The 23460-nt window shown below is 42.1% G+C and overlaps 1 protein-coding gene across 1 annotated transcript; it reads left to right on the forward strand.

Annotated features, from left to right (window-relative positions):
* Positions 1-667: 667 nt before the first annotated feature.
* On the forward strand, positions 668-22260 carry b4galt6 (UDP-Gal:betaGlcNAc beta 1,4- galactosyltransferase, polypeptide 6). The gene is made up of 9 exons (XM_079575296.1): positions 668-1448; positions 10764-10880; positions 12707-12820; positions 13099-13223; positions 13306-13422; positions 14687-14874; positions 16593-16715; positions 18692-18793; positions 20422-22260. Exons 1-9 carry the CDS (start codon positions 1334-1336, stop codon positions 20567-20569), a joined length of 1149 nt encoding a protein of 382 aa, XP_079431422.1. The 5' UTR covers positions 668-1333; the 3' UTR covers positions 20570-22260.
* Positions 22261-23460: the final 1200 nt, after the last annotated feature.

Here is a 23460-nt window from a genome sequence, read left to right on the forward strand (position 1 = left end):
TTCGTATTGTGTTTTTGTGGCTTTTTTGTTGCTTTTTTTTCATTGCTTTGTTGTGTTTTCGTCTCTTTTTTGTCATGTTTTTGTGGGTTTTTGTTGCTTTTCCTGGCACATTTTTGTTCCGTTTTCATCCTCATTTTCGTGGCTATTTTGATTCTTTTCTTTTAAGCTTTTAGATTTAGGTAAAGCTCGGTTAAGGCGGGGGATAAGAGGAGAAAATGGAAAGGCCAGACTGGTGCCCCGAGAGCCAGTGGCCCTTCTGTGCTCTTCCAGAATGGACATATGGCCAGTCCGCCCCTGCCTTCAGCTCATCTTCTCAGCTCCAAGTCTGAATCTACTGTCAGTAATTAAGACTGCGGAATCTACGGGTCAGTTCCAGTCGACTGAGGAACAGTTTCGTACACAGGGCCATCAGGAAGCCACCCCAACACATGATATAATGTTAGAAAACCCCTGGGTGTCCTCTGTACATCACCATAGGATTCAGACAGGCTCAAGACCAATGCCCACTGCTGAGGAGATACATACACGGGCACGGTCTCTGGAGGATAAACGGTCCCAAAGTGGCAACATCATATTTTTGGTCGTTTAATTGCTAATCCAAGTGATAATTTGATGCGGGAGAGGGCTGCACGACGCCTGCCTCCCTCCGTTTCCATGGTGACGGAGGGAGGGGTGGACCCCGCCGGAAACGCTGTCTGCAGTGCCAGCAGAAAATGAAAAGGACTCCGAACTGATTAAAGCCCATCTTTTATCAGAGTCGGCGGATAACATCTTGCACTTATGAGTCCGAGGGGCCGCATCATGTCGGAGTCCGCGTGGAGGCCGCCGGTGGCATGACTGGGGGACTCGCGTGTCGGCAGTTTCTTCCAGTTTTGCAGCGAGAGTGAGGGGAGCATCGCACCGGCTGAGAGCGCACTGGGAGCGGACGGGGGAGACGGACCACCGACCGTCAATGCTGGCGATCAAAACATTTCGCCGGCGGCACCGCAACGATGGGACTCTGTCACGGGATACCTTAAAGTGTTAGGTACCGAGCCGTGTGCCCGTGGATCTGTATCGATATGGCTAAACGGAGGTGCTCTGCGTGGCTCGCAGTTGCCTGATAACACAGTTTCAGGCCTGCTTTTTCCATCTGGAAATTTCTCATCAGGGAAAGCAGGCCAGCTAGCATCGCTAGCTTAGGCTACTCCGCGCTGCACTTTTGGCATTTGCCGTGCACGTTTTTCAATGACTACACACTTGACTCTCTCGTCTTTGTGCTCGAGGACTCTTTAAAACCACGAGGTATTTTATGGGATTCACGTCGGCAGAGAAGGAGCGGGCCTAAGCCAAAATGGTGAACTGGAGGCGGCTGCTGCGAATGTCCAACCGCTCGTTTTTGGCCTTCATATTCTTCTTTTCCATGTCCACCACCTGTCTCTACTTCATTTATGTGGCTCCGGGAATAGGTCAGTCCACACTGGTATCACTATCCACTTTGCACTAACAGCTTTATGGGCTGCGGTTAATGTGATTATATGAGGATTATGATGCCGCTGCTCGGCTTCTGTCCGCAGCTAGTGCCGCTTTTCACCGCTGCTAGCGGCTAATTAGCCTCCTGTGCTAGCCAAATAAAGCACCTCACCCCGTGCGAATGTGGAGAGTCTTATCTTTCCCCGTTGATTGAACTAGAAGCGTCTTCATGTTGCTTGTGTTTGTTTACACATTATAGGTCTGATTATGTTGGGGGGGAAATCCAAAGCCTCTAAATGAATGAATGAATGAATGAACTGTATCCAAAGCTGAGATCCCCTCCTCAGCGGGGTCAGCCCTATGTTCCCCGGTACTTATGTTCCCCGGTACTATTGATTAATTTTAGGCACCAGCCCAAGTGGCTAAGGCAGGGTTAAGCTGATTGATATGTTTATGACGCTTTACTCATGACTTGTGATCGGTTGATGTACCAACAATGGACATAATTTCATATCTCGATATTTATGGCAGATTTCCCGATATCGATACGATGCGATATAACTATGGGTTAGGCGAAAAACTAGAAAACTAGAATCATAATACGAAAGAGTGCAGTTTTATTGATGAAAATCCTTCTCATTTATATCTTGCTTTTTCGATTTTTGTAATATCTTGAATGTTCATATCTCGATATCAATATGATAACGATATATCTTTCAGCCCAAGTACCAACTCGCCTACGAATAAAAAATCACACCCGGGGAACCAATCCTCAGCACTCACTCCCCATCAAAACAGATTGTATTTTAGGGCTGCAACTAACGATTATTTTGTAATCGATTAATCTATCGACTACTTTACGATTAATCGATTAGTTGCTTGGCTATGAATGGTGTAGGAAAATTGTATTTTTTCCATTTTTTTATCACATAAAGCTAAAGTGGATCCGCTTGAGGACGTGTTGATGGAGTAAACGTAATGTAAGTGTTTGTTGGAGGCTCTTGGTGCTAATTCTGCTTCTGATTGGATGAGACACAAACAGATATTCATGAAATTTACAATGTACAAAGTTCACTACATACACTTGCTATAAAAACAAAGTATGTTTTCATCAAAAATACTACATTTTCAACTTTTGCTCTATTTGAGTCTGTGTGAACCAGAAAACGATTAATCGATTACTAAAATAGTTGTAATCGATTAGTTGTTTCAGCCCTATTGTATTTACCTTTTAAATTCATGTTTTGTTGAAAATATTTAAAATATATAAAGCTGTTTACAGTGACTGCCAAAGTCAAGTGTCTATTGAGATGGAGATAAGTTTTAGATTAAGACTTTTTCAATGCAAACCTCTACAGAAATAGTTTGCTTTGATATGAAATAGTATATTAATATTATTCATTATATATAAAGGTTAGCACTGGTCATGTTTTGGTCCTACTAAAACGATAATGACATTAGCTACAAAGGAAGCAAAAGCTGTAAAATCCCTATTGTACTCAATGAAAAAGAAATAACATAATATTGTTCTCTAAAGATGTTCTATCAAGGTTAATGATCTTCTATAAGAGCTTTGGGCGTCTCTTAGTCTTTCGCTGGTGGAGATAACTTGCAGCAGTCACATGCCATGGACTGGAGGGATGCGTCTGTGCCGAGCAGATTTTTATGCTGATAGTGAGGGCTTTTCCTGGCAATCGTTTGGTTTATGCTCTGCTGGATAGAGCGGCCCGGTTATTGGAATTTCTCTTGTGTTAGCGAGCCCGTATGTCAGGCCACAGAGGAGATAAGAGGGCAGAGAATAGATCAGAGCTTTCCAATTTACTATCAAAGAGCGGTGAGGCCAGCTATACTGTCAAGACTTCCCAGTACCCGTTGCCCACCCCTGGTCTGATGATTTAGAATTAGTGTTTTGTCCTTGTAAACCCTCATCACGTTTATTTTACTTTCATTCTATATGTGGAAGTAAATCAGGCCAGTCAGTGTTAAAGCGAGTGATTTCACAAGTGATTTTAACAGCCTTTTTTGACTTCCTGATTTCCTCAAGAGAAATGTCTATGCAATTGCAGTTATTTTGCTGCACTAGCTCTGACTCAGGCTCATCTGTTATAATCACGAGTAAATCAAAATCCAAACATTTGTTCCAGTTTATAGTTATTTCACGGCATGTAAATTCGAGTCAGCAGATGTGCCTCATTTCCTGCACTTGCTTTGTAAAGACCAAAAATATCCCTGGCCCTGCTCACCGGTGGCAAGTTACTGGCAGCGATGTTATACACGCATCAGATAATAATTGATTACAGCGTGGCTCACATCAGGCCTCATTCATAAATAATGAGGGACAGATGGGTCATAAATAGGCTCCTGGTTACAGTACATGGACATTTGGTAGATGGCCGAGAAATGGGGAAGCTTTGCGCGACTCGTTGTGTGTTCAAAAGTTATCCTCCTGGTCACATTACATCAACATCAACACCAGAGCCAGACATATGATAAACTTATTTCTGGCTCACCATAAAGAAGTCAAATTCGCCTTTTTGTTTCCCAAGTGAGTGAACCTTTTCAAAATGGTGAATGTGAGAGGTTTTACTGTGGCTCATTTGCACTGGCCATTTATCCACATTTTTGACCAGATGTTTGGTTAAGCTGGCTACTTCAGTTCATTCAAAGATCAAACATTTTTCAACATTATACTGAATAGTTTTTTACTCCATTAAAATTTCAGTTGTTGCAGACAGTTCTTTGTTTGATCAATAGATGGAAGCCAAAATGGCTCTAATGAACAATTGCATTAAGCGCAAACGTGTTGTAATTGACAGGTTCACCTTTCAGACTGCAGTCCGTGTGTTAAGGTTTTCCATTCAAATCAATCTTTACTTTAACAAAAGCCATAATTGTAATCTGAAAGTGAATTATGTAAATTCTTCGTGTGAATCAAATTATTTTAAACCATCTCTGTCATGAAGCCGTCTTCTGGTTTTCTTCTTCACTCGGCTACAGTGAGTTACAGCCGCTGCATTTGTAGAAGAATCATCTTTCTTCCTTATTCTATAGACACATCTAAAATGAGTTCATTACTTGAACTGTGGTGATGATTTGCTGAAATACACATGTGAGAGTGCATTATAGACGACACAGGGAAAAGTGTTGTGTTTAATGTCCTGCTGCAGCAGTGACTGCTCTGCTTAAGCACCGTGTAATTGGTCTCATGTTTGTTTCGATGTCGAACATGGGTTTACCAAACCACTCATTCCATCTGAAGCTACTGTATGTTTCAAGGTTTACAGTTTCCATGTTTGAGATCTGCAGCTGTACAGTGATCTTAGCATTTGCTTGATACTCAGAAAATCATCGGTTTGAGCTCAGCCTGAGCACATATGGACTGTTGATGTGTCTTTAGGCAAGACACAAAGCCTCTGACTGTTTTAATATGTTCATTTGCATATTTCGTTACATAATGTAACCAAATATGCAAATGAACAGTCCTGAAGCAGCAGACAGATAGTTGGCAAGCATCTTTCCAAGCTCGATATCCGGCCTGTCCCCTTGTGAATGTCTGACCATGTCAGATTTTGGAAGCTAAGCAGGGATGGACCTGGTCAGTAACTGGGTGGGAGAGGGAATGCCGGGGCGGGTAGCCTCGGTGAGTGCAGTGTTTTTGGCTGATGATGGTTGGCACAGGTCATGACTGCAGCCGCGCCTCGATCGGTCTGCCCCAACGGCACCTATAGATGAAAATTTAAGGAAAATTTGTCCATTGTAAGTGGCTTTGATCATGTCTGTGGAAGGTACAAATAAATTTGCTTACCCGCTTTCCTTCAAGGAGGCATCCAGAACAGCCTGAGCCACCTCCGGCTGCTCCCTATGGAGGAAACTCGTATTGAAAGCTTGTATCCCCAGTCTTGTTTATCCAGTAAATTGAGAGCTTTGCCTTTCGACAACAGCGGTCCCGATAGTGATCTCATCACCACGAACCTGCACTCCATCTATCCCTCACTCGTGAACAAGACATCGATATTTAAAAATGAAATGACTGATTACCACATTAGCAATTTACAATAATTTGAGTCAATTAGTCGCTGCATAACGCTGCCTATGCATAACAAAGCCTTTCATTTAGTCTCTACACTACAGATACTTTTTTCCCCTTTCATTTGTCAGTGTGACTGCTACTGTAGTAGCAGGTCATGTTGTGTTGTAGCCTGCGGTTCCGCTGGCATTGGCTTTGTTTTTATGGCATTTTTTACGGCGCTGATGTCCTGATGCGGACGGACAACAGCCGTTTCCTTTCACTGCATCCAGCGCTCACTTCTCCTTTACTTCATTCATCATCCTGCCGGGAATTCAATTTTAAACACCACCATTTCACGCGCCGCCGCCTCATCCTCCCCTTCTGATAAAATCGACTGTCGACAAGTATGAGAAGGAAGTCTGCTGCTTATTGCTCTGTAGCAGTCGCCACTTTGCTGATTTTAGACATTGTAAGTTGGTAAACTGCAGAAACAAAGTCAAATACTTCATTGTGCGAGTTTCCTTGTCTCGTGTTTTTGCTGATGCGCTTGGTCCACATGTTCTTCTCACACACTGGGGCAGCGTGTTGTCCGGCCTGCTGTGACCCTCTCGCGTGACCGAGACGTATCTTTACTGTTCAGAGCGACGCTTCCCGTCTGCTCTGTGATAAGAGCCTTATCGTTCTCCCGCACATTTGCATTAGTCCAGTCACAGCGCTGTAATTTATGAGCGCGAACATATTTCCCGTACGATATGACTCGCATGGTCAAACATTATCGGCCTTGGCAGATTTAAAGGTTAATTTTCAAGGTTAATGGTAATTGGGTTGTTGTGCCTTCGTTAAGACTCAGTCCACGCAGGTCATGTGCTGGCCTTTCTGGATGAGAGACTGTGTAGTAAAATGGGTAATATGTACTTTTGATACATCGACCCTCACTTTTTTACGCTTTTGCCAATTCATGTTTTAGACTTAAGATATACAGTTGCATGTCGCTAACGTCATTTAAACAAAATATGATAGAATGGGGATCGCAAAGGAAAAATAAATCTTTTACTACACTTCTGCTGGGTAGCATTATTACTATTTTCAGTTTATACTTTGCCAAAAGTAACTCAAAACAGTGAAGTCAGCTACATTTTTGAAACAGTAATATAGATTACAAACGTATTACATTTTTAAAGCTGTAACTACTCATATACAATATATTACCATTTTAAAGTAACTTGTCCAACACAGGTTGTGTAAAGTAACATATGAATTGCAAACTTAGTTACAGGATTGCAATAATAAAGATATGTATTAAAAGACTGATGGTTTCCACTCCATGTCAGATAGGTGACTGACACATAGTAAGTGACAAAGCATCAAATCGAGACAATCCGAGCTGCTCTTTCCTGGCTGCCCTGTCGTATATAAATGTGATTGAGAATATTGCTTGAACCTTAACGAATGCTGGTACTGTTGGCGTTGAAAAAGCTTAAAGTATCAAAAGTTTGTACCAGGAAAAAAAAAAGAACATTTTAGAAACCAAGTTTTGATCAAGGATGTTCATCAAAGGAAGTTAGGTTGTTTCAGCTCTTTTATTGAATACATTTAGATTATTGCTCTGTTTTATGGTTCTGTGTGACAAATATTTTAGTGTAGGTAGGTAGGTATTGAAAAAGTTTTGTTAAAGTATAGATGCATCATAAACCAAGTAGGGCTGAGCGATAAATCAAATTAATTCGTTTAATTCATGCTTTTGAAAACTGATATGTGGAAAAATATGTGTGTTTTGTTTCATGTTGCACGATGGAACTGTTTATGAACTTGTTAGCGATCCCTGCTGCTTTACCAAGGTTGCGTGTTGAGTTTTCGTGGTGCAGAATGGGCGTTTGTTTTTTCGCTGGTCTGATCCTCTGCCGTTCATCTCCTGAGCCCAGAGCCTGAGGGCTTTACACCTGAACGATTCCTACATCACCGCATAAGCAGCGCCTCGTGTCTGTGCAGGTCGAGAGATTATCAGAAGCATTTCCTGCGAATGTCAGGCTCCTCCACATCCCACACACAGTCTTGCTTGTACTTGAAATGTCAGCGTCCAGCTCCGCTCCGTCTGTCCCTTTGTCAGAGGTGTCCCGCTGCCCGAGGCGCCGTGTGCAGCAGTGACAGGCTCCACATGTCCCCTGTCAGCGGGTCGTCCCGCTCACACCTCCCTCTCTCTCTGCACCTGAGCCCGGCTGTGGTTCGTGGAACTCCCCGGAGTCTCGTATGGGATTTTTATCGATGCGTCAGGAGGAAACAGAGGTGCTCTCCCGGTCTGTTTTTAGCTGGCTCAGAGCGTATGAAGGATGGGATCGCTGCTGTCTAGACCTACTCCCGGCAGACATGTTTTAGCATGTATTTATGGCCTGTGCTATTCCAAGAGAAGGGCTTTTATACTGGTAGCTTTTTGTTTTTCTAATGAATAATAAAAGATTACACTTGAAAATGCTCAGTAACTCCTCAAACTCGCACATCAAATCCATACTTTTTACTTTCCTCTTCGTTCTTCTACATTAAGGACAAAAGGCTTTTCATCATCGTTTTCTCTGCAATGATTAAAAAAACCTGCAGCAGAGTTTCCGCGGGACTCTAAATAACATTAAGGTGGATGTATCATACATATGGGACGGGGCTTTCTGTGTGGAGTTTGCATGTTCTCGTGTCTGCATAGGTTTCTTCCAGGTACTCCAGTTTCCCCTACCACTAAAAGCATGTACAAAAGTACAATAGGTGAATCCTCCAGCCAGGTGATACTGACCATCAGCTCGGCTCCACATCTGGAGCTGGGTCCCCGGGCGCTGCACTGCTGTCGCCCACTGCTCCATACGGTTTTCCCCTATGGCATCGACGGGAGTCAACTGCAGAGGACAAATTTCCCTATGTGGACAATAAAGTGTACCTCAACCTTAATATAGACCTAAAAAAGTAAATTTATGTGCCTTGGCATTGATTTTTGACATTATGATATGAAATTATATTTCTGTAAGAATTAAATGGTGACATTAAAATACAGGCGTTAGAGCTGCTGGCAGCTGTAGGAATAACTTATCAACCTTTCAGTTTCAATTTTAGGTGTGGTTTACAGCTTCAGTACGGCGTGATGAACACACTCAGAACCGATATAATATTGGATTATGGGTTTAAAAAATGTGAACAGTTTTGACGCTTAGATGAAGAACAGAACGAAGCGCTGACGCCGTATAAGGAACGGCTAGTTTAAACTGGATTACCCCAGGTTTACTCAAAACTGTGAATGGATACAGTGAAATACTCTAGGTTTGACTTGGGAACAACAAAGAGAAAAAGTCAATTTTGCTAAACTAAATTTCTTGGGAAATGACATTGCTAGATTTGTTTTACTACAAAAAATATGATCACTTTCAGCTGCAGTTTTGGCTGAACTTGTACTTTTTTTGCTTAGAACTTGCTTTATTTGCTTAATAGTTATTTGCTTGTAGTTACTTTTGAATATTGAATTTCCATCCTCTGTTTGATTGAATGTTTCCTTTCCTTCCTTTCCATTGAAACACCATCAAAATACCTGTAAACTCTAAACCATGTGATCTTTGTGTGGACGCTCTTGCCCATTTTTGTTCTTCCCTGAATTGTATTTGGTGAAGTTGATGCCTAAATGTTAAGAACTGTAGACCTCCATTGTAGAAGCTCCATTGGTTTAGTTTGTTTGCCTCTTTGTGCTTATTTTCCTCGTGATTTTTCATGAAATTTAGAAACCGTTTATCCCATAAGCATCAACACCATCAGAAAGTGACGTATAGGTACTCGGCTGTGAATTTAATCATCCAGGCTAATGGCTCCATAGATTGTTTTTCCACCTCTCGCCTTTCCTTTCAAAACACCGCAAAGATAAACAATCCGAAATTACGTCTAGAGACTGCGTTAGAACAAAGGAATGGCTCATTTTACTAGAGCATCAACGTCAATGACTAAAAACTGAAAAGTGAACCATTCTGTCTCGATTTGAGCTTTATTTACCAGCGACATTTAAATATGCAGTGTCTGTTAATTCATCTGTCAGTCATGGCGAGCTGTGGATGTTTTCAATTTCTCATCTTTTTAACCTCATTTACGTCAATCATCACTTAACGGACATTGAGAGCTGTGAGTGGGCTGCCAATGTTATGGTGGCAGCAAGTTTTTTCTGCAATGGCGTGACGTGGATCATAAATTATCACATGTAGCCATCTTGTCTTTGGTATAACGGAAAAAAACAAGCAAACTGGCAGATGTAGAAAGGAGTGGGGGGGAAAATAATTGTTTGTGATGCCTAGCGCTATGATTACTAAAGATTATTATTAGGGATTGAGGTAGGGGGGTGTGTGGGTATTTTACCATAATGGGTATCGATCTGACTGTGATGGAGACTTCCTGTTTCTTGGAAAGCCTTAAAAAGAGCTCTCTCAGAACCTCCGATACCTCAAGGACCTGAGAAACATTGCGGTGAAAATCGGCCACAAGTTTTTATTTCCTCAGAGGCTCGGTCTGTATCTTTTACATATTTTTTGCTTTTAATTTCGGAACCATAAGAGAAAGAGACTTCTTGCCTTTAACCCGCTGATTTCTGTCTTTCAAACAAGCTTCCTCTGAAGTACCTACTAAACAGGAATGTCCTGAATAAGTCTGTCCTATGACTCTAATTAAGCGCTCCCTTCTGTCACAGTTCAACACGGACACATTTTACAGTTTTGAACCATCGTACACAGGATTTAAGACATGACATTTTTTTTAAAAATTGCCTATTTATATCGGCATCAACCAATCAAAATCCCCTCAAAAGACACATTGGTCGACCTAAATTAGGGCTGCACGTAAACGATAGTGTTCACTTAACTATTTCAACAGTACAATGAAATAAAGATTAAACGCTTAGTCAAAAAGGCCAAATCTGTGAAAAAATGTTCTTTCAGGGTCATTTTCTGTCAGGGCTTCAGTAACGGCTTTGATTAGGGTCAGTGCTGGGGACATTCTTCCACTTGACTTTTTTGTCCCATAACCCTCAGGATCTTTTAAGAAATTAAAAATGACAGAAGCAAAGCAAAAATATGTCAGTTTGTGTCAGATTGAAGACCTGAGTGAGTTTCTTTGCGTGGCTTCGTGCGCTCTGCAAATGTTGTCTAATATTGAAATGTGTTCTTTTTGTGGTTCCTCAAAAAGTAAATTACAATGTTTTATCTCAAAACTGTGCCCGGATATTCTTTAGTGCTTCGAGTTGCACTGTTCTTTTAATAATAGAAGTGTGTGTGTGTGTTTGTGTCTCTTGCAGCGAACACGTACTTCTTCATGGTGCAGGCTCAGGGCATCATGTTGAGGGACAACGTCAGGACCATCGGACAGATGATCCGATTGTACACCAACAAGAACAGCACGCTCAACGGCACCGGTGAGGCTCACACACGGCCGCTAGAATCATGTGATGTACTCAACAGAGACGAGCTCCACACCTTTAAACCGCACAACACCCCCCAGTTCACCCCCAACGGGCTCCAGCACCACGTTAACACAAACCTCAAAGAGCCACAAAAAAGTAGGATGTCAGAAGAGGACGGCGAGCGCGTGGTCTGTGCGGAGCATCACACGGCCACGTCACAGTTATTTTAGACCGCGCATCTGTTAGTATTAGGGGTGTAACCAGACAGTCTTTTTGACGATGCCATACATATTGATTTGAGGCCAAACAATTTGATGTGAATATATTGTTTTTTTTGTCAGAGCAATATAATTTTCGATACGATATTCCAATATTTTTATCATTGGATTTTCAGCTGAACATAAATACAACAGAATACATTTGCATTGGATTTTATTTGAAAATTCGCTTCAGATTTGCTGATTGTATTTTTTTCCACTGTTTGATAAAAACAATCACAAAAGTGCAATAAATAGCTAAGACACAGAGCTGCATATCTTTTTTTGTTATGCCATTTTCTTTTCTCCAGTTTATTTTCATGTAGAGCCCAACATTTTGAGCGAAAATAATGCGGATTGAAGACATAACATCAATATATCAATTAAATCGATGAATCGTTACACCCCTATATATAAAAGATGGCTCAAACTTACAATTCACTATCAGAATTTGCATTTTTTTCTGCAACAGCCACAAAAAAATCCACATGGTCCAAATACAGCGATAGTTTTCCCTCGTGAAGGTAAACCTTTCGTCCATTTGCTCGCGTTCTGGTCCTCTGACGGCTCCTTGTGTGTTTTTGTTTTGCCCATTGCGCAAGTTTGTCGCTGATTTTACACTTAAATTCACCAGATTGGCAGATCCTCTTTCCATGCCGCATGTCTCCCTGTTCGTTTGTCCGAGTGTTCCCTGGGCTTGACCTGACAGGCGCTGCAGAAAGAATTGTCCAGCCCTGACTCATCACATGGATCTTGCAGCTTTAGTTACCGTAAACTCTGTAATACTGGCCTGTATTCCATTAGCGGCCGGGTCTCTAACAGAGGCCGGGTTTGCGGCTGGCGGAGGCAAATTAAAGCTGGTCTCTAAAACAGGCCGGGGCTTTTATTAGAAACTATAGTGGTAGAAATATTCCCCATGTTAGGAATTTGTCTCATACTGGTGTAAATGAAAACTCACGTGCAGGAAGTAAACAGGGCAAGCGACAAATGTTATGTGACCCTCCAGGGTTTTAATAAAGTCACCATCGCGTCTTCAAAGCACGTCCAGCTGCTCCGTGTGCAGGTCAGTCCCACGCCTCAAAATAACTCCTCCCATCAGCGCGAGCGTCTCGTCTTCTCTCGGGTCAGTCTCATGATCGATCACAAACACAAACGCTCCGTCTAAATTCGCCTTTTACACAAGATAACAACAAATAATCCGGTCCGCGGTAAAAACGAAACAGAAACCTGCAGTGACGATGATGTCAATGTACCTGTTGTCCCGACAAAATAAAAGGCGTCAATGTTCCAGCCGCTGGGAGAGGGTTTGAAATGTTCATTAATAAATAAACCTAATATTTTAGGTGCAAATGGACACAAATCTCGTTTTTTTTTGTTTTCCTGGTCGTCCGTTTTGCTCAAATAGAAATAAAGGCCTGTCTCTAATTGTGGCCTGGTTCCAATAAAGGCCTGGTCCTAGATGCCCTTGAGTAAATAAAGGCCCCGGCCTATTTTAGAGCATTAACGGTAATCGCAATCAAAACAAAGTCTGCTCGGGCTGGGAGACTTTAATTCATAATCTGTATTTTTTTCTGTTCTTAGACTATCCCGATGGCACAAACTCCAGTGAATTCCTGGTCCAGCCAACGACATACCTCCCAGAGAACTTCACCTACTCCCAGCACCTGCCCTGTCCGGAGCGATTACCTTCTATGAGTGAGTTCACCGATGTATGAAACAATGCGCTAAACACAAGCCAGGCCGTCAGAGAAAGTCGACACTTTTTATTGACCCGCAAGGGAAATCGCTTCGTCATTGAATCTCAGTGACACTAGTAGAAATAAATATTCCTTTGTCAACTGTTGTGGTAAAGGAGAAGTTAAAAACGTTTCAACTCACTCGAGGATTGATTGGATAAACTGCTGCCGTGTCGATCGATTTTGTGACAATGGATTGTGTTTAAACTCTCAAAATCCTTCTCATCTTCTCCGCAGAGGGACTTATGGAAGTGAACATGACAGAGATCCCCATTGAGGAGATAGAGCTGAAGTTCTCCAAGTTTTTTGACATAGAGTTTGGAGGTCACTGGAAACCAAGAGACTGCAGGCCTCGCTGGAAGGTCCGTGTCTCCAACTTTGTGAATATGATTATGAAGCGAGTAATGTATTTAAATCCGTGAATGTCATTTTTACTTGGGTCAGGTGGCGATTCTAATTCCATTCAGAAACCGTCACGAACATCTGCCAATCCTTTTCCAACACCTCATCCCCATGCTGCAGAGACAGAGGCTGCAGTTTGCCTTCTACGTCATTGAACAGGTGGGAAAAACACAGACATAAAATAGTCTCGATCTTGTAAAGTTGTTTCAATATTTTACAAAGCTAAATTATTACTGGCTCTTTGATTCAAGGACAACAGCTCATAGGTTTGTTTTTTAACACGCATTGTCAAGGCCGTGGGAACTCTAGGTTCATATTAATAAATGGGAAATAAGCACAGAAAAAGCTTTGTTGAAGCTAGGGCTGTGCAATTAATCGAAATTCGATAACGATTTCGCTTATTACACTAGACTATCACAAAAATAGCATAATCGAGAACAAACGATTATTAAGGATGTTCTCCTGCTCGTCCATCCAAAGCGCAAAAAGTCCTGCGCGGTTTGTGTGAGGCGTCTGATCAGCTGAAACACCAGCGCAGCCTGACAGAACTGTAAATAATATAGTACTCATATTTTTTAAACCTAACTCTTGATTTAAAGCCACTGTTAAGAGCTCACCTTGTGCTGAAAGGAGAACAGCTGTTTAGAAGCCTCGATATCCTTTGCTCAGGCCCTGGTTTTCTTTAGTAGAAAAGTCTAAAACTCTTCTTCAGGAGCAGATCAACGGAGCTCAAACAAACTCTTATTACTTCTTGCTGCTGAGATGATTGTTTCTGTTCCCTTCGCATTTCACGAGCTAAAGGCTCAGGCTTTGGTCTGACATAAAAATATTAGCGCTGTGTGATGATGTCATCAGGCCGCGCGGCTCTGTTGGACAGGTGTGAGGGCTGGCCAGCGGGGGGCAGGTGTCCCTAAAGGATTAGTTTAGAAACTGAACTTTTTTTTTTTTTTTAAAGAAAAAGAAAAAAGGGGTTTATTGTCCAACGAAAATATAGTCCATAGTTGTTTTTTAAAATAATTATAAAAATGAATAAATAAAATAAAGATTTTTTTTTTTTAAGGGAACAAATAATCGTTTGAATAATCGTGATTTCAATTATTACTAAAATAATCGTGATTTCAATTATTACTAAAATAATCGTGATTATTATTTGTCTATAATCGAGCAGCCCTAGTTGGAGGCAATCTCCAAACCCCCAAACCAAAATATGTTCCCAAGGCTCTGCATAATATGGACCTTTCAGCATGACTGCTCTTCTCACCAGACATACACTGATCTAGTACTTTTATTGTAACACTGATCAATATTACATGCTAGCTGTTTTTGAAAATGACAGTTCTCTATTGAATAGACTTGTAAGTGCCTGCTAATTACAGCGTTTAGGTGGAAAATCCTCATTCACATTCTCTGTCCGTGCGTGCAGAGCGGGAGCCAGCCTTTTAACCGAGCCATGCTGTTTAACGTGGGGTTTCTGGAGGCCATGAAGGACCTGGACTGGGACTGCCTCATCTTCCACGACGTGGACCACATCCCTGAAAGTGACCGCAACTACTACGGCTGCGGACACATGCCACGGCACTTCGCCGCCAAGCTCGACAAGTACATGTACATGTGAGTGCAGACATTTACCAGACATTTTCGCAGTACATATGCAGAACGTCCTGTGGACCCCCACTCTCTCCCAAATGTTTAGTAGTAGTAGAAATGTATTGTCCCCGTGGGGAAATTCATTTGCAGTGAGTGGAAAACCTTCTCTGATAGATCAGCTGTACAGAATAGAAGATCTTTACTTAAAAAGAAATAGAAAAATCACTGTTGGTCACTTTATATTGTTGGTTTGTTTAATTTCAAAATGGCTTGTGGTACAAATGACTGCCTGGTCCTGTTTTTAGACAGGGCAGGGCACCTGTACCTTAGACCTGAGCAGGGGCGGACTGGCCATATGTCCATTCTGGAAGATCACAGAAGGGCCACTGGCTCTTGGGCCACCAGTCTAAATTCTCCCCTTAACCTCTTAAACCCCCGCCTTAACCGAGCTTTAGACAAATCTAAGAGCTTAAAAGCTAAGCATCAAAATAGCAACGAGTGAGCCAGAAAAGCAACACAAATGTGACAAAAAGGTGACTAAGACGTGACGAAAACATGACAACAAAGCAACGAAATAAGCAATGAAAAACCGACAAAAAACTGACGAAAACACAACAAAAAGCCACAAAAAAAGTAATGAAAAACCAACAAAAACATGCTGCAACAATGTAACAAAAGGGTACAATCACTTTTGTAGGTCTTAGCTTTCAAATGAGGCGTTATGCTGTTGCTCTCCAGTCGAGAAGCTTTTAGATTTGGGTAAAACCGAACTGGAGGAAATGCACTCGGTTAAGATGGGAGGTAAGAGGTTCACATATGTCTTTGTGGAAGTGCTGCATTTACGCTAATTTGGGCCTGGCTGGTCAGAGTCCAGGGCCCTTTTTCAGTCCCAGTCCGTCCCTGGACCTGAGGGAAGCAACTCAAACTCTCTAAACAGAGGATGTTTTGAGTCTGATAATATTATGTCTGCTTTATCTAAAGCTCGAGCAAAATAAATGTCCTGTTAACAGAGACCACAAAACTATCCTAACTTTCCAGAAACTTGACATGAAGCTTAGGCGTAAATTCAACCTGGAAGACTGATTTCACCGTCACCTTCCTCCAGCCAATGATCGTGTCTGCGGGAGTCACACCTCCTCCACCTAAGCCAATCAGCGCAGAGCCACACCTCGTTGCAGCCAATCGCGGCCCTCGCTCCCGCAGTTAAGCTCCAGCGTTCTTTGCTCGTTAGCTTCCCAACTGTGCTGCGACCCGCCTCCACCCCTTCACTGCTTCTTCTTTTCAGAGCTTCACAGATCTGCCATACCACCTCCAGTGTCCAGACTCCGGTGGAACACATCCCTAACTCTAACCTACCCATCCATACTGGGTTTGATCCTCAAAAATATGTCAATAAATCCTTCTAATCGCTGCTTTTGTCTATTAGTCTATCCAGGTTGAAATAAATATAAATAAAAATAAGCATAGGCAAAATTACCAATACAAATTCATGTAGGTTTTCCTCCACATGAAGAATAGGAGAAATATTCCTCCAAACGATCAAGGCAAAAGTCCTGTTTAAAGGAGAGTATAAAGCCAGAGAAAAATACTGAGCATCTTTATTAGAAATGGCACAGACACATGATAAAATAAGAAACTACTTTGACTCTCTGATTGATTGCAGGCTATATCATTTGAGTTTGAAAGTATAGCATCATGACAATACAAATGCACAAAATGCTTAAACTCATTATCTCTTTCAGTCTTCCATACAGCGAGTTCTTCGGCGGTGTGAGCGGGCTGACAGTGGACCAGTTCAGAAAGATTAATGGCTTCCCTAATGCGTTCTGGGGCTGGGGAGGAGAGGACGACGACTTGTGGAACAGGTCAGTCTGATGTGGTATAACCGCGGCGGCTCTGAGGTGTTTACTGATGGAAAGCTATTACCAGGTGCAGCTCTGTCTTCGAAATTAGGTTTGTCAAATATCCTCCACGAAACAGACGCTCACAGTCTGCTTTGCTATTTTGAACTTGTTAAACTTATTGGGCTTTTTTTTGCAACTGGAAATTCAATTTGGAGCATTTGGTCAGCAGGTTTTTCCTCAAGATAACCTCACAGAATGTAGTTTGTTCATCCGGCTGGAGAACATTGCGTCATGTGGCTTGAGTTTTCGGCTCTGTGTTGGGAAACCTCTGCTGGGACCTCACTTCAGCCTGGAAGTTTTATGATTTCTGTCTTTATTTGGTGACTTGGGTGACACTAGGCTGAGTTTGTATTAATCAAGTTCAAGTTTATTTGTCATATGCATCAAGTACAGGGTGCCAATAGCAATGAAAAGAGTTTTGCCCTGGCGCTCTCTCTGCTGAACAAGAAACTAATCTACATATAAAAACGTCAATACAACACAACACAACATCGAGCAATAAAATGCACAGAAACCTCAGCTCTCCTTAAAGGAATAGGCCATCGTTTTTACATACTGAGATATGTTCTTACCTTAGCTTTGACGAGTTCTTTAGGACCTGTCTGATCTTCACCCGTGCCTTCAGTCACGTAAACACAGCGCAGACGGCGTTAGCATTTAGCCTCTCCCTCTCTCCTCTGAAGCTCCAAAACAGGTCAAGATAGAAGCTACCAAGCTCTTCCACGTTTTCCCTATTTAAATATGGTTACGTGAAGTGTTCCACTACAAAGTATAAGTACACAAAATTAAACAATGTGGATTTTCTAAGCGGATAAAAGGGGGAACTATATTGTAAGGTGTAATAATACCAGGAGTAGCTCGAAACCCGTGCAGTAATCTTCACTTTACTGTGCGGATGCCAAATTACTCCTGGTATTATTACGCCTTACAATATAGTTCCCCCTTTTATCCGCTTAGAAAATCCACATTGTTCAATTTTGTGTAATTATACTTTGTAGTGGAACACTTCACGTAACCATATTTAAATAGGGAAAACGTGGAAGAGCTTGGTAGCTTCTATCTTGACCTGTTTTGGAACTATAGTGGAGAGGGGGTGAGGCTAAATGCTAACGCCGTCTGCGCTGTGTTTACGTGATTGAAGGCACGGGTAAAGATCAGGCAGGTCCTAAAGAACTCGTCAAAGCTAAGGTAAGAACATATCTCAGTATGTAAAAACGGTGGCCTATTCCTAAGGCTGATGTTCATGAGCCTCACCGCCTGAGGATAAAAACGATCTGTGAAACGAGATGTCTGAGTTTTGAGGCTCCGCAGACGTCTCCCCGAAGGTAGGTAGGAGAAGAGGGAATGTGCAGGATGGCTCGGGTCCCCCATTATACTGAGAGCCTTTTTCTCACAGCGCTTATCGTACAAGTCCTTTATCTGAGGCAAGGAAGACCCAATAATCCGAGATGCGTTTTTTTCAGAAGGGTGTGGTCATGTGTGAACAAACTTCCCATCAAAACACTTTCAATCGTACATCTGTAAAAATTTTGGAGTGTCTCTTTTGACAATCCATATTTCTTTTGACACCTTAAAAAATATTGTCTCTGCTGAGCTTTTTTAATTGCACAGCTGATGTGAAGAGACCAGGAGAGAGTTTCACAAACATGAATGCCCAGAAACTTAAAATTCCTCACAAATTTCAACAGGAGTGTTATTGACGTGGACCGGCGTGTGAGGTGATTTCTGCTTCCTGAATGAATGAGCTCTTTAGTTTTTTTCTACATTCAGGGACAGATTGTTTTGTTTGCACCACGTGATCAGGGAACTCACTTCGTCCCTGTAGTGCAGCTCATTGTTGTCCAGAAATCAAACCTATGATCGTGGTATCGTCTGCAAATGTAAAAATGCTGTTTGTGTGATTGTTTTGTGACTAATGAATGCTGTCTTCGCCTCAGGGTCCATTACGCGGGCCTGAATGTGACGCGCCCTGAAGGAGAGATCGGGAAGTACAAGTCCATCCCTCACCACCACCGAGGAGAGGTGCAGTTTCTGGGCAGGTGAGTGTCTTGTCGTCTGTAGTGACGCTGAATTACAAGTACGTCAAGGATTTGGATCAGGCATGGGCAAACCAATCACGGTTCGGCTACAGTTCTCAAATAGACTGCAATCGCCTAAACGTATTTTCAAAAGCAACTAGGGTTTCCGCAGGGCATTAAAAAAACCTTTAAAATCAAAATCAAGGCCTTAAAGCAGGGGTGTCAAACTCATTTTAGGTCGAGGGCTGAAATTCAGCTCCCACGGCGGGTCACGGGCCGCATATAATAGAGAAAATCTTTCCAACAAATGAATAATAATAATCTGTGAATTGTTCGAAGCCCCAACTTGACTGTAGCTGCATTAATAACAACGGCTTGCACTTGTTATTATTCATTCACTCCACACTTGGTGGTGGTAAGCTGTTGTTGAAGCCACAGCCGCCCTGGTGCAGACAGTCTATTTACCACTTGGCTATACTGTATCTGTGTTCATATAGTTCTGATTATGTCAGTGCCCTCTGCTGGACATGTGTGGAACTCTTTCCTTTTTCTAAATTTAATACGCCCCTTAGTTCATAACTAGGGGGCGTAACTACTCACAGGAATGGGCTAGAGACTTAGTTTTTTTTATACAAACTCTGGAATTCATGCTCTACAGGGCAGGGGCTGGATTAAGTCATCTCGCAGGTCGGATCAGGCCCATGTGTTCACACCCCTGCCTTACAAGGTCATTACATTTATAGAAATAGAACCACATTTATTTTGTCCTCCTTTTAGTGGATCGTAAACATAAACAATTGTGTGAAAAATACATTTCATGAACTTTTAGGCTATTTTTTAAGCATTTTTGTGAAAGTGATGTAACAAAAATATTTGGAAAGTTACGAATGAGTTTGGACCACCACTGACATTTTAATTTTGTGGTTTCCTCTTTCATTATTTGAAAAAAAATAGGTATAGGGCCTTTAAAGAAGAACCAAGTAACTTAATAAATCCTTTGCGTAGTCCCACTGGGGGTAATACAAGTCTTTATGGGATGATCGGGGGGTCTTTCATCTCCCTCTGGTGTTTCGGGCCAGAAAACCACAATTGCAACTCTCCCTTCTCTGGGTCGGAGGCGCAATACACACTAATGAAATCACAAAGACGGAGCTAACAGGCTAACGGGCAAAGCTATCAACGGGCTAGCGGCACTTAAGCAGTATTTACAGCCAAGTTTGGGTGACAAAAATGATCTCCATTGTGTGATCGGGTTGTGACACAATGTACAATATCCATCTCTCTCTATGTCTTCTCTGTCAGCGTAGTATTTACTCTCACGGACGATTAAAGCAGTACTAAGTAACTCATGCCCCTAGAGGCCATAAGCGCCACTGCAGGTGTCGTAGCATGTTGCGTTTTTTTATTTATGAATTGTCTGTGAGAGCAAATGCTACGCTGTGTAGTGTACGTTTTAACACGTTATATAAGGAATTCACTACTTATTTGGATCGTGACTAGCCATTCAAGTATTGTAGTGGGTCCAGACAGCATCCCAGTTGAACCATCATCCTTCCTCTGTTGGATGAAATGTGTGCAATCCCGTGCAGGCGTTAGCTCTGTCCTTGAATGTTCCTCATCTGTAAACTTTGCTGTCGTGTTTGCCGCAGGTATAAACTGCTGAGGTACTCCAAAGAGCGGCAGCACTTGGACGGCCTCAACAACCTCCACTACAGCCCCGTGGTGACGCTGAGCAGCCTGTACAAGAACATCAGTGTGGACCTGTCTCCAGAGCTCGCCCCCATCCAAGACTACTGACCCCTTTACCCCGCTGCCCCCGCACCCCGGCCCGCCTCCACGCGCCCCTCCCGCCCGCCGGAGCGAGGAGGGAGCGCAGGACTGACGCAACATGTAATGCTGCCAAGAAAAAAAATCCAAAAGAGGAAAAAAAAAATGAGGAATAAAATAAGTAAAGCCAAGAGGCGCAGGAGACCTCTTTACAGTGAACAGTGCTGTGTGTTGAGTGAGCGAGTGAATGGGCGACTGCATGTCTTTGTCCGTGCCGGCTTTTCCCCAGTCCCCGGTCCAGTCCTGGTCCAGTCCTGGTTCTTTTGGACTGTCTGAGCTCCAGTGTTTCCTGAAGCCTTAACGCACTGCTTCACTTCACCGTAGAAGCCAACACAGGTTTTGTCTTCTTTAGTTTTTTATACATATCAGTTGGTTAGAGGCCGCTGTACTCCGAACAGGATCTAGGTCAATAGAGATATTTGTGATGTAAATTTTTATTTTGATAAATGCTATTTATTTTCTGGTTCCAGGAGCCTCAGTGAAGCTCCTGGCCGTTTGCTGTTGTTTCGCTGCACTGCTGCTGATCCGCATGAATATGTATGTAAATAACAGAACACATGTAAATATGGCCTTTAATGCTCGGACATAATCCAGCGATATTCCAGTGAGTTTGACTTTTATTTTGGCAGCTACCTTCTTTCTGAGGATTTCTGTGTGAGTGGTTTCTTCCGCACAGGAAGAGGTTTGTTTGGCTTAAAAAAAAAAAAATCCAAATCTGAAGATTTGACTTTATCTTTTGCATGCCTTAATTTATTTTGTTTACCAAATGTTTTGTTTTCTTTGGAACATAAATTATTTCTTCTGTTCAAGATGTACATATATATATCTATCTATATTTTATTTTAGCCTTTCTGCGTTTTCTCTTTGAGGTGCACTGTGTGAAGAGGTTAGCTGCTCCAGAGTTGGGCTGCACTTTTGGGAAAATACATTATGTGAATGTTGCAATAACTAACCAATAACCTCTGTAAGCCCAAAAATATGAATTTACTTTCTCTAATATTCCAAAATGCATTGTGTACTGTAGGCATTTTAAATATTGCAGCTTGACTCTTGTATCAACAGGGTCAAATGTTAAGTCAATTAGTAGGAACAAGGTTCTTTGCACAATTGTAATTGTAGAAAGCATTTCTCTTGTGCATCCCCACTCTGGAGCCGAGGAGGCTGCTTTATGACTTTTGTACAGGGAGCAGGGTCGGCCATGTCTGCAGGCGTTGTGCTGTAGGTGAATGGTCAGGTGTAAATGATTTTTTTATTCTGAAATAGTTGAGTTTTTACTCTCGTTTCTCTGGAGTAGTCGCTGTTACCGTGTGGGGACTGAAGCTGGGCTTGTGAGGCGCGTGACTGAATGTGTGCCGTTTCTTCAAATGTTCAAAATGCTGTGTGCAAATCCGAGAGGCCAGAATGAGAGAACTGTAGCAAACGGCACGAAGGACGTTAACGCTACTCATGTTCTTGAATGGCACTGTCAGAAAACAGAGGGATGTTTCCACTGGTGTGGGATAGCACGGTTTGGGACGGGTTGGTATGGCTTACGTTTCACAAAAGCATCAAGACGACTTTCTACTTTAAAGAAGGCAAAGATTAACTTTATTGTCCCCGCAGGGAAACCTCTGCAGCGGCGGGTTTGGTTAGGCTCGAGCTGCAGTAGCTTCAGGAGTAGCTCGCTGGAGGAAAATCATATTGTAATATGAAAAGTTAAGAGGTACAAAGGCTTTTTTGGATACTCTTACCCAAATTAACTTTATAAATATTAATGGCATGATATTTTATTGCTAAAGTATTGTCAGTGTTATCAAAATTCATCCTCTAAATTATCGCAAACTTAGTTGGACTGAGCTCACCACTGAAGTCAATTAACTCTGAAAATTTAACTCCAATTTTATGGATTTGTAATTCTAAAATTCATAAATTTAGCTGTGAACCTCTTAAAGGGACTATACGGAGTTTAAAAATGTCAAAATTATGTATTTTCCTCCCTCTACATGTTCCAACAATGTCCTAATGTGTAGAATGAGCCCAGACCTGTTCAGCACATCCTGCACTGTCACTCAAAAAGGTGTTAATTCGGGTCTGAAGTGCTTAATATAGAAGGTGTAGTTACGCATAAGGCCTGAGGTGGCAGTACTGAGTATAAAATGGCTAACCTCCCCCTGAACTGAGCACATTTTCCTCCAGTTTGGCTTTATCCAGAATATAAATTGTCTTGAAAAAAACAAAAAAGTGTCAAAATAGCAACAAAAACAAGCATGAAAACGCAACCCAAAAAAAAACGCCACAAAAGAGCAACAAGAAAGTGACAAAAAAGCGGGAAAGTGCACCAATAAAATGACAAAAGTGCAACAAAAGAGCAGCAAAGAAGTGGCAAAACACAGAAGAAAAAGGACATGAAAAAAAGTGACGACAATGCGAGGAAAAAGATCCGTTTCGATCAGTTTTTTTTTAGGTCGATAAACTCCTGTCGAGAAGCGTCTAGATTTGGTTTAAGCTGAACTGGAGAAAATGCACTCTCTAAGGAGGTTCATAGCGGCTTTGCCTATTAATCTTCAAGTTTACTGCTCTCCCAGCGTTATCGAGGGAAGGGGCAAACGTAGAAGACAGATTTCTCTATGGGGACGATAAACAGCACAACTAAACGAATGATGCTTTGCGATACATCATAGTATAAATGTTTAAATCGTCGAAATCCAAACCTTTCCACACCGACCCGACTCGTAACACCAGTGGAAACGAGGCTTAGGGCTGTGAAAAGTCTCATTTCTTTAAAGCTTTGAGCACTCAGAAGGTTATGTAGGTAAAAAAAACAAAACAAAAAAAAAACACGTAGGCAGATTATTTTTGACCAGATATGTGTTCACTGTTAT

Source organism: Gobius niger (genome assembly GCF_951799975.1).
Source record: "Gobius niger genome assembly, chromosome: 17".
NCBI lineage: Eukaryota > Metazoa > Chordata > Actinopteri > Gobiiformes > Gobiidae > Gobius > Gobius niger.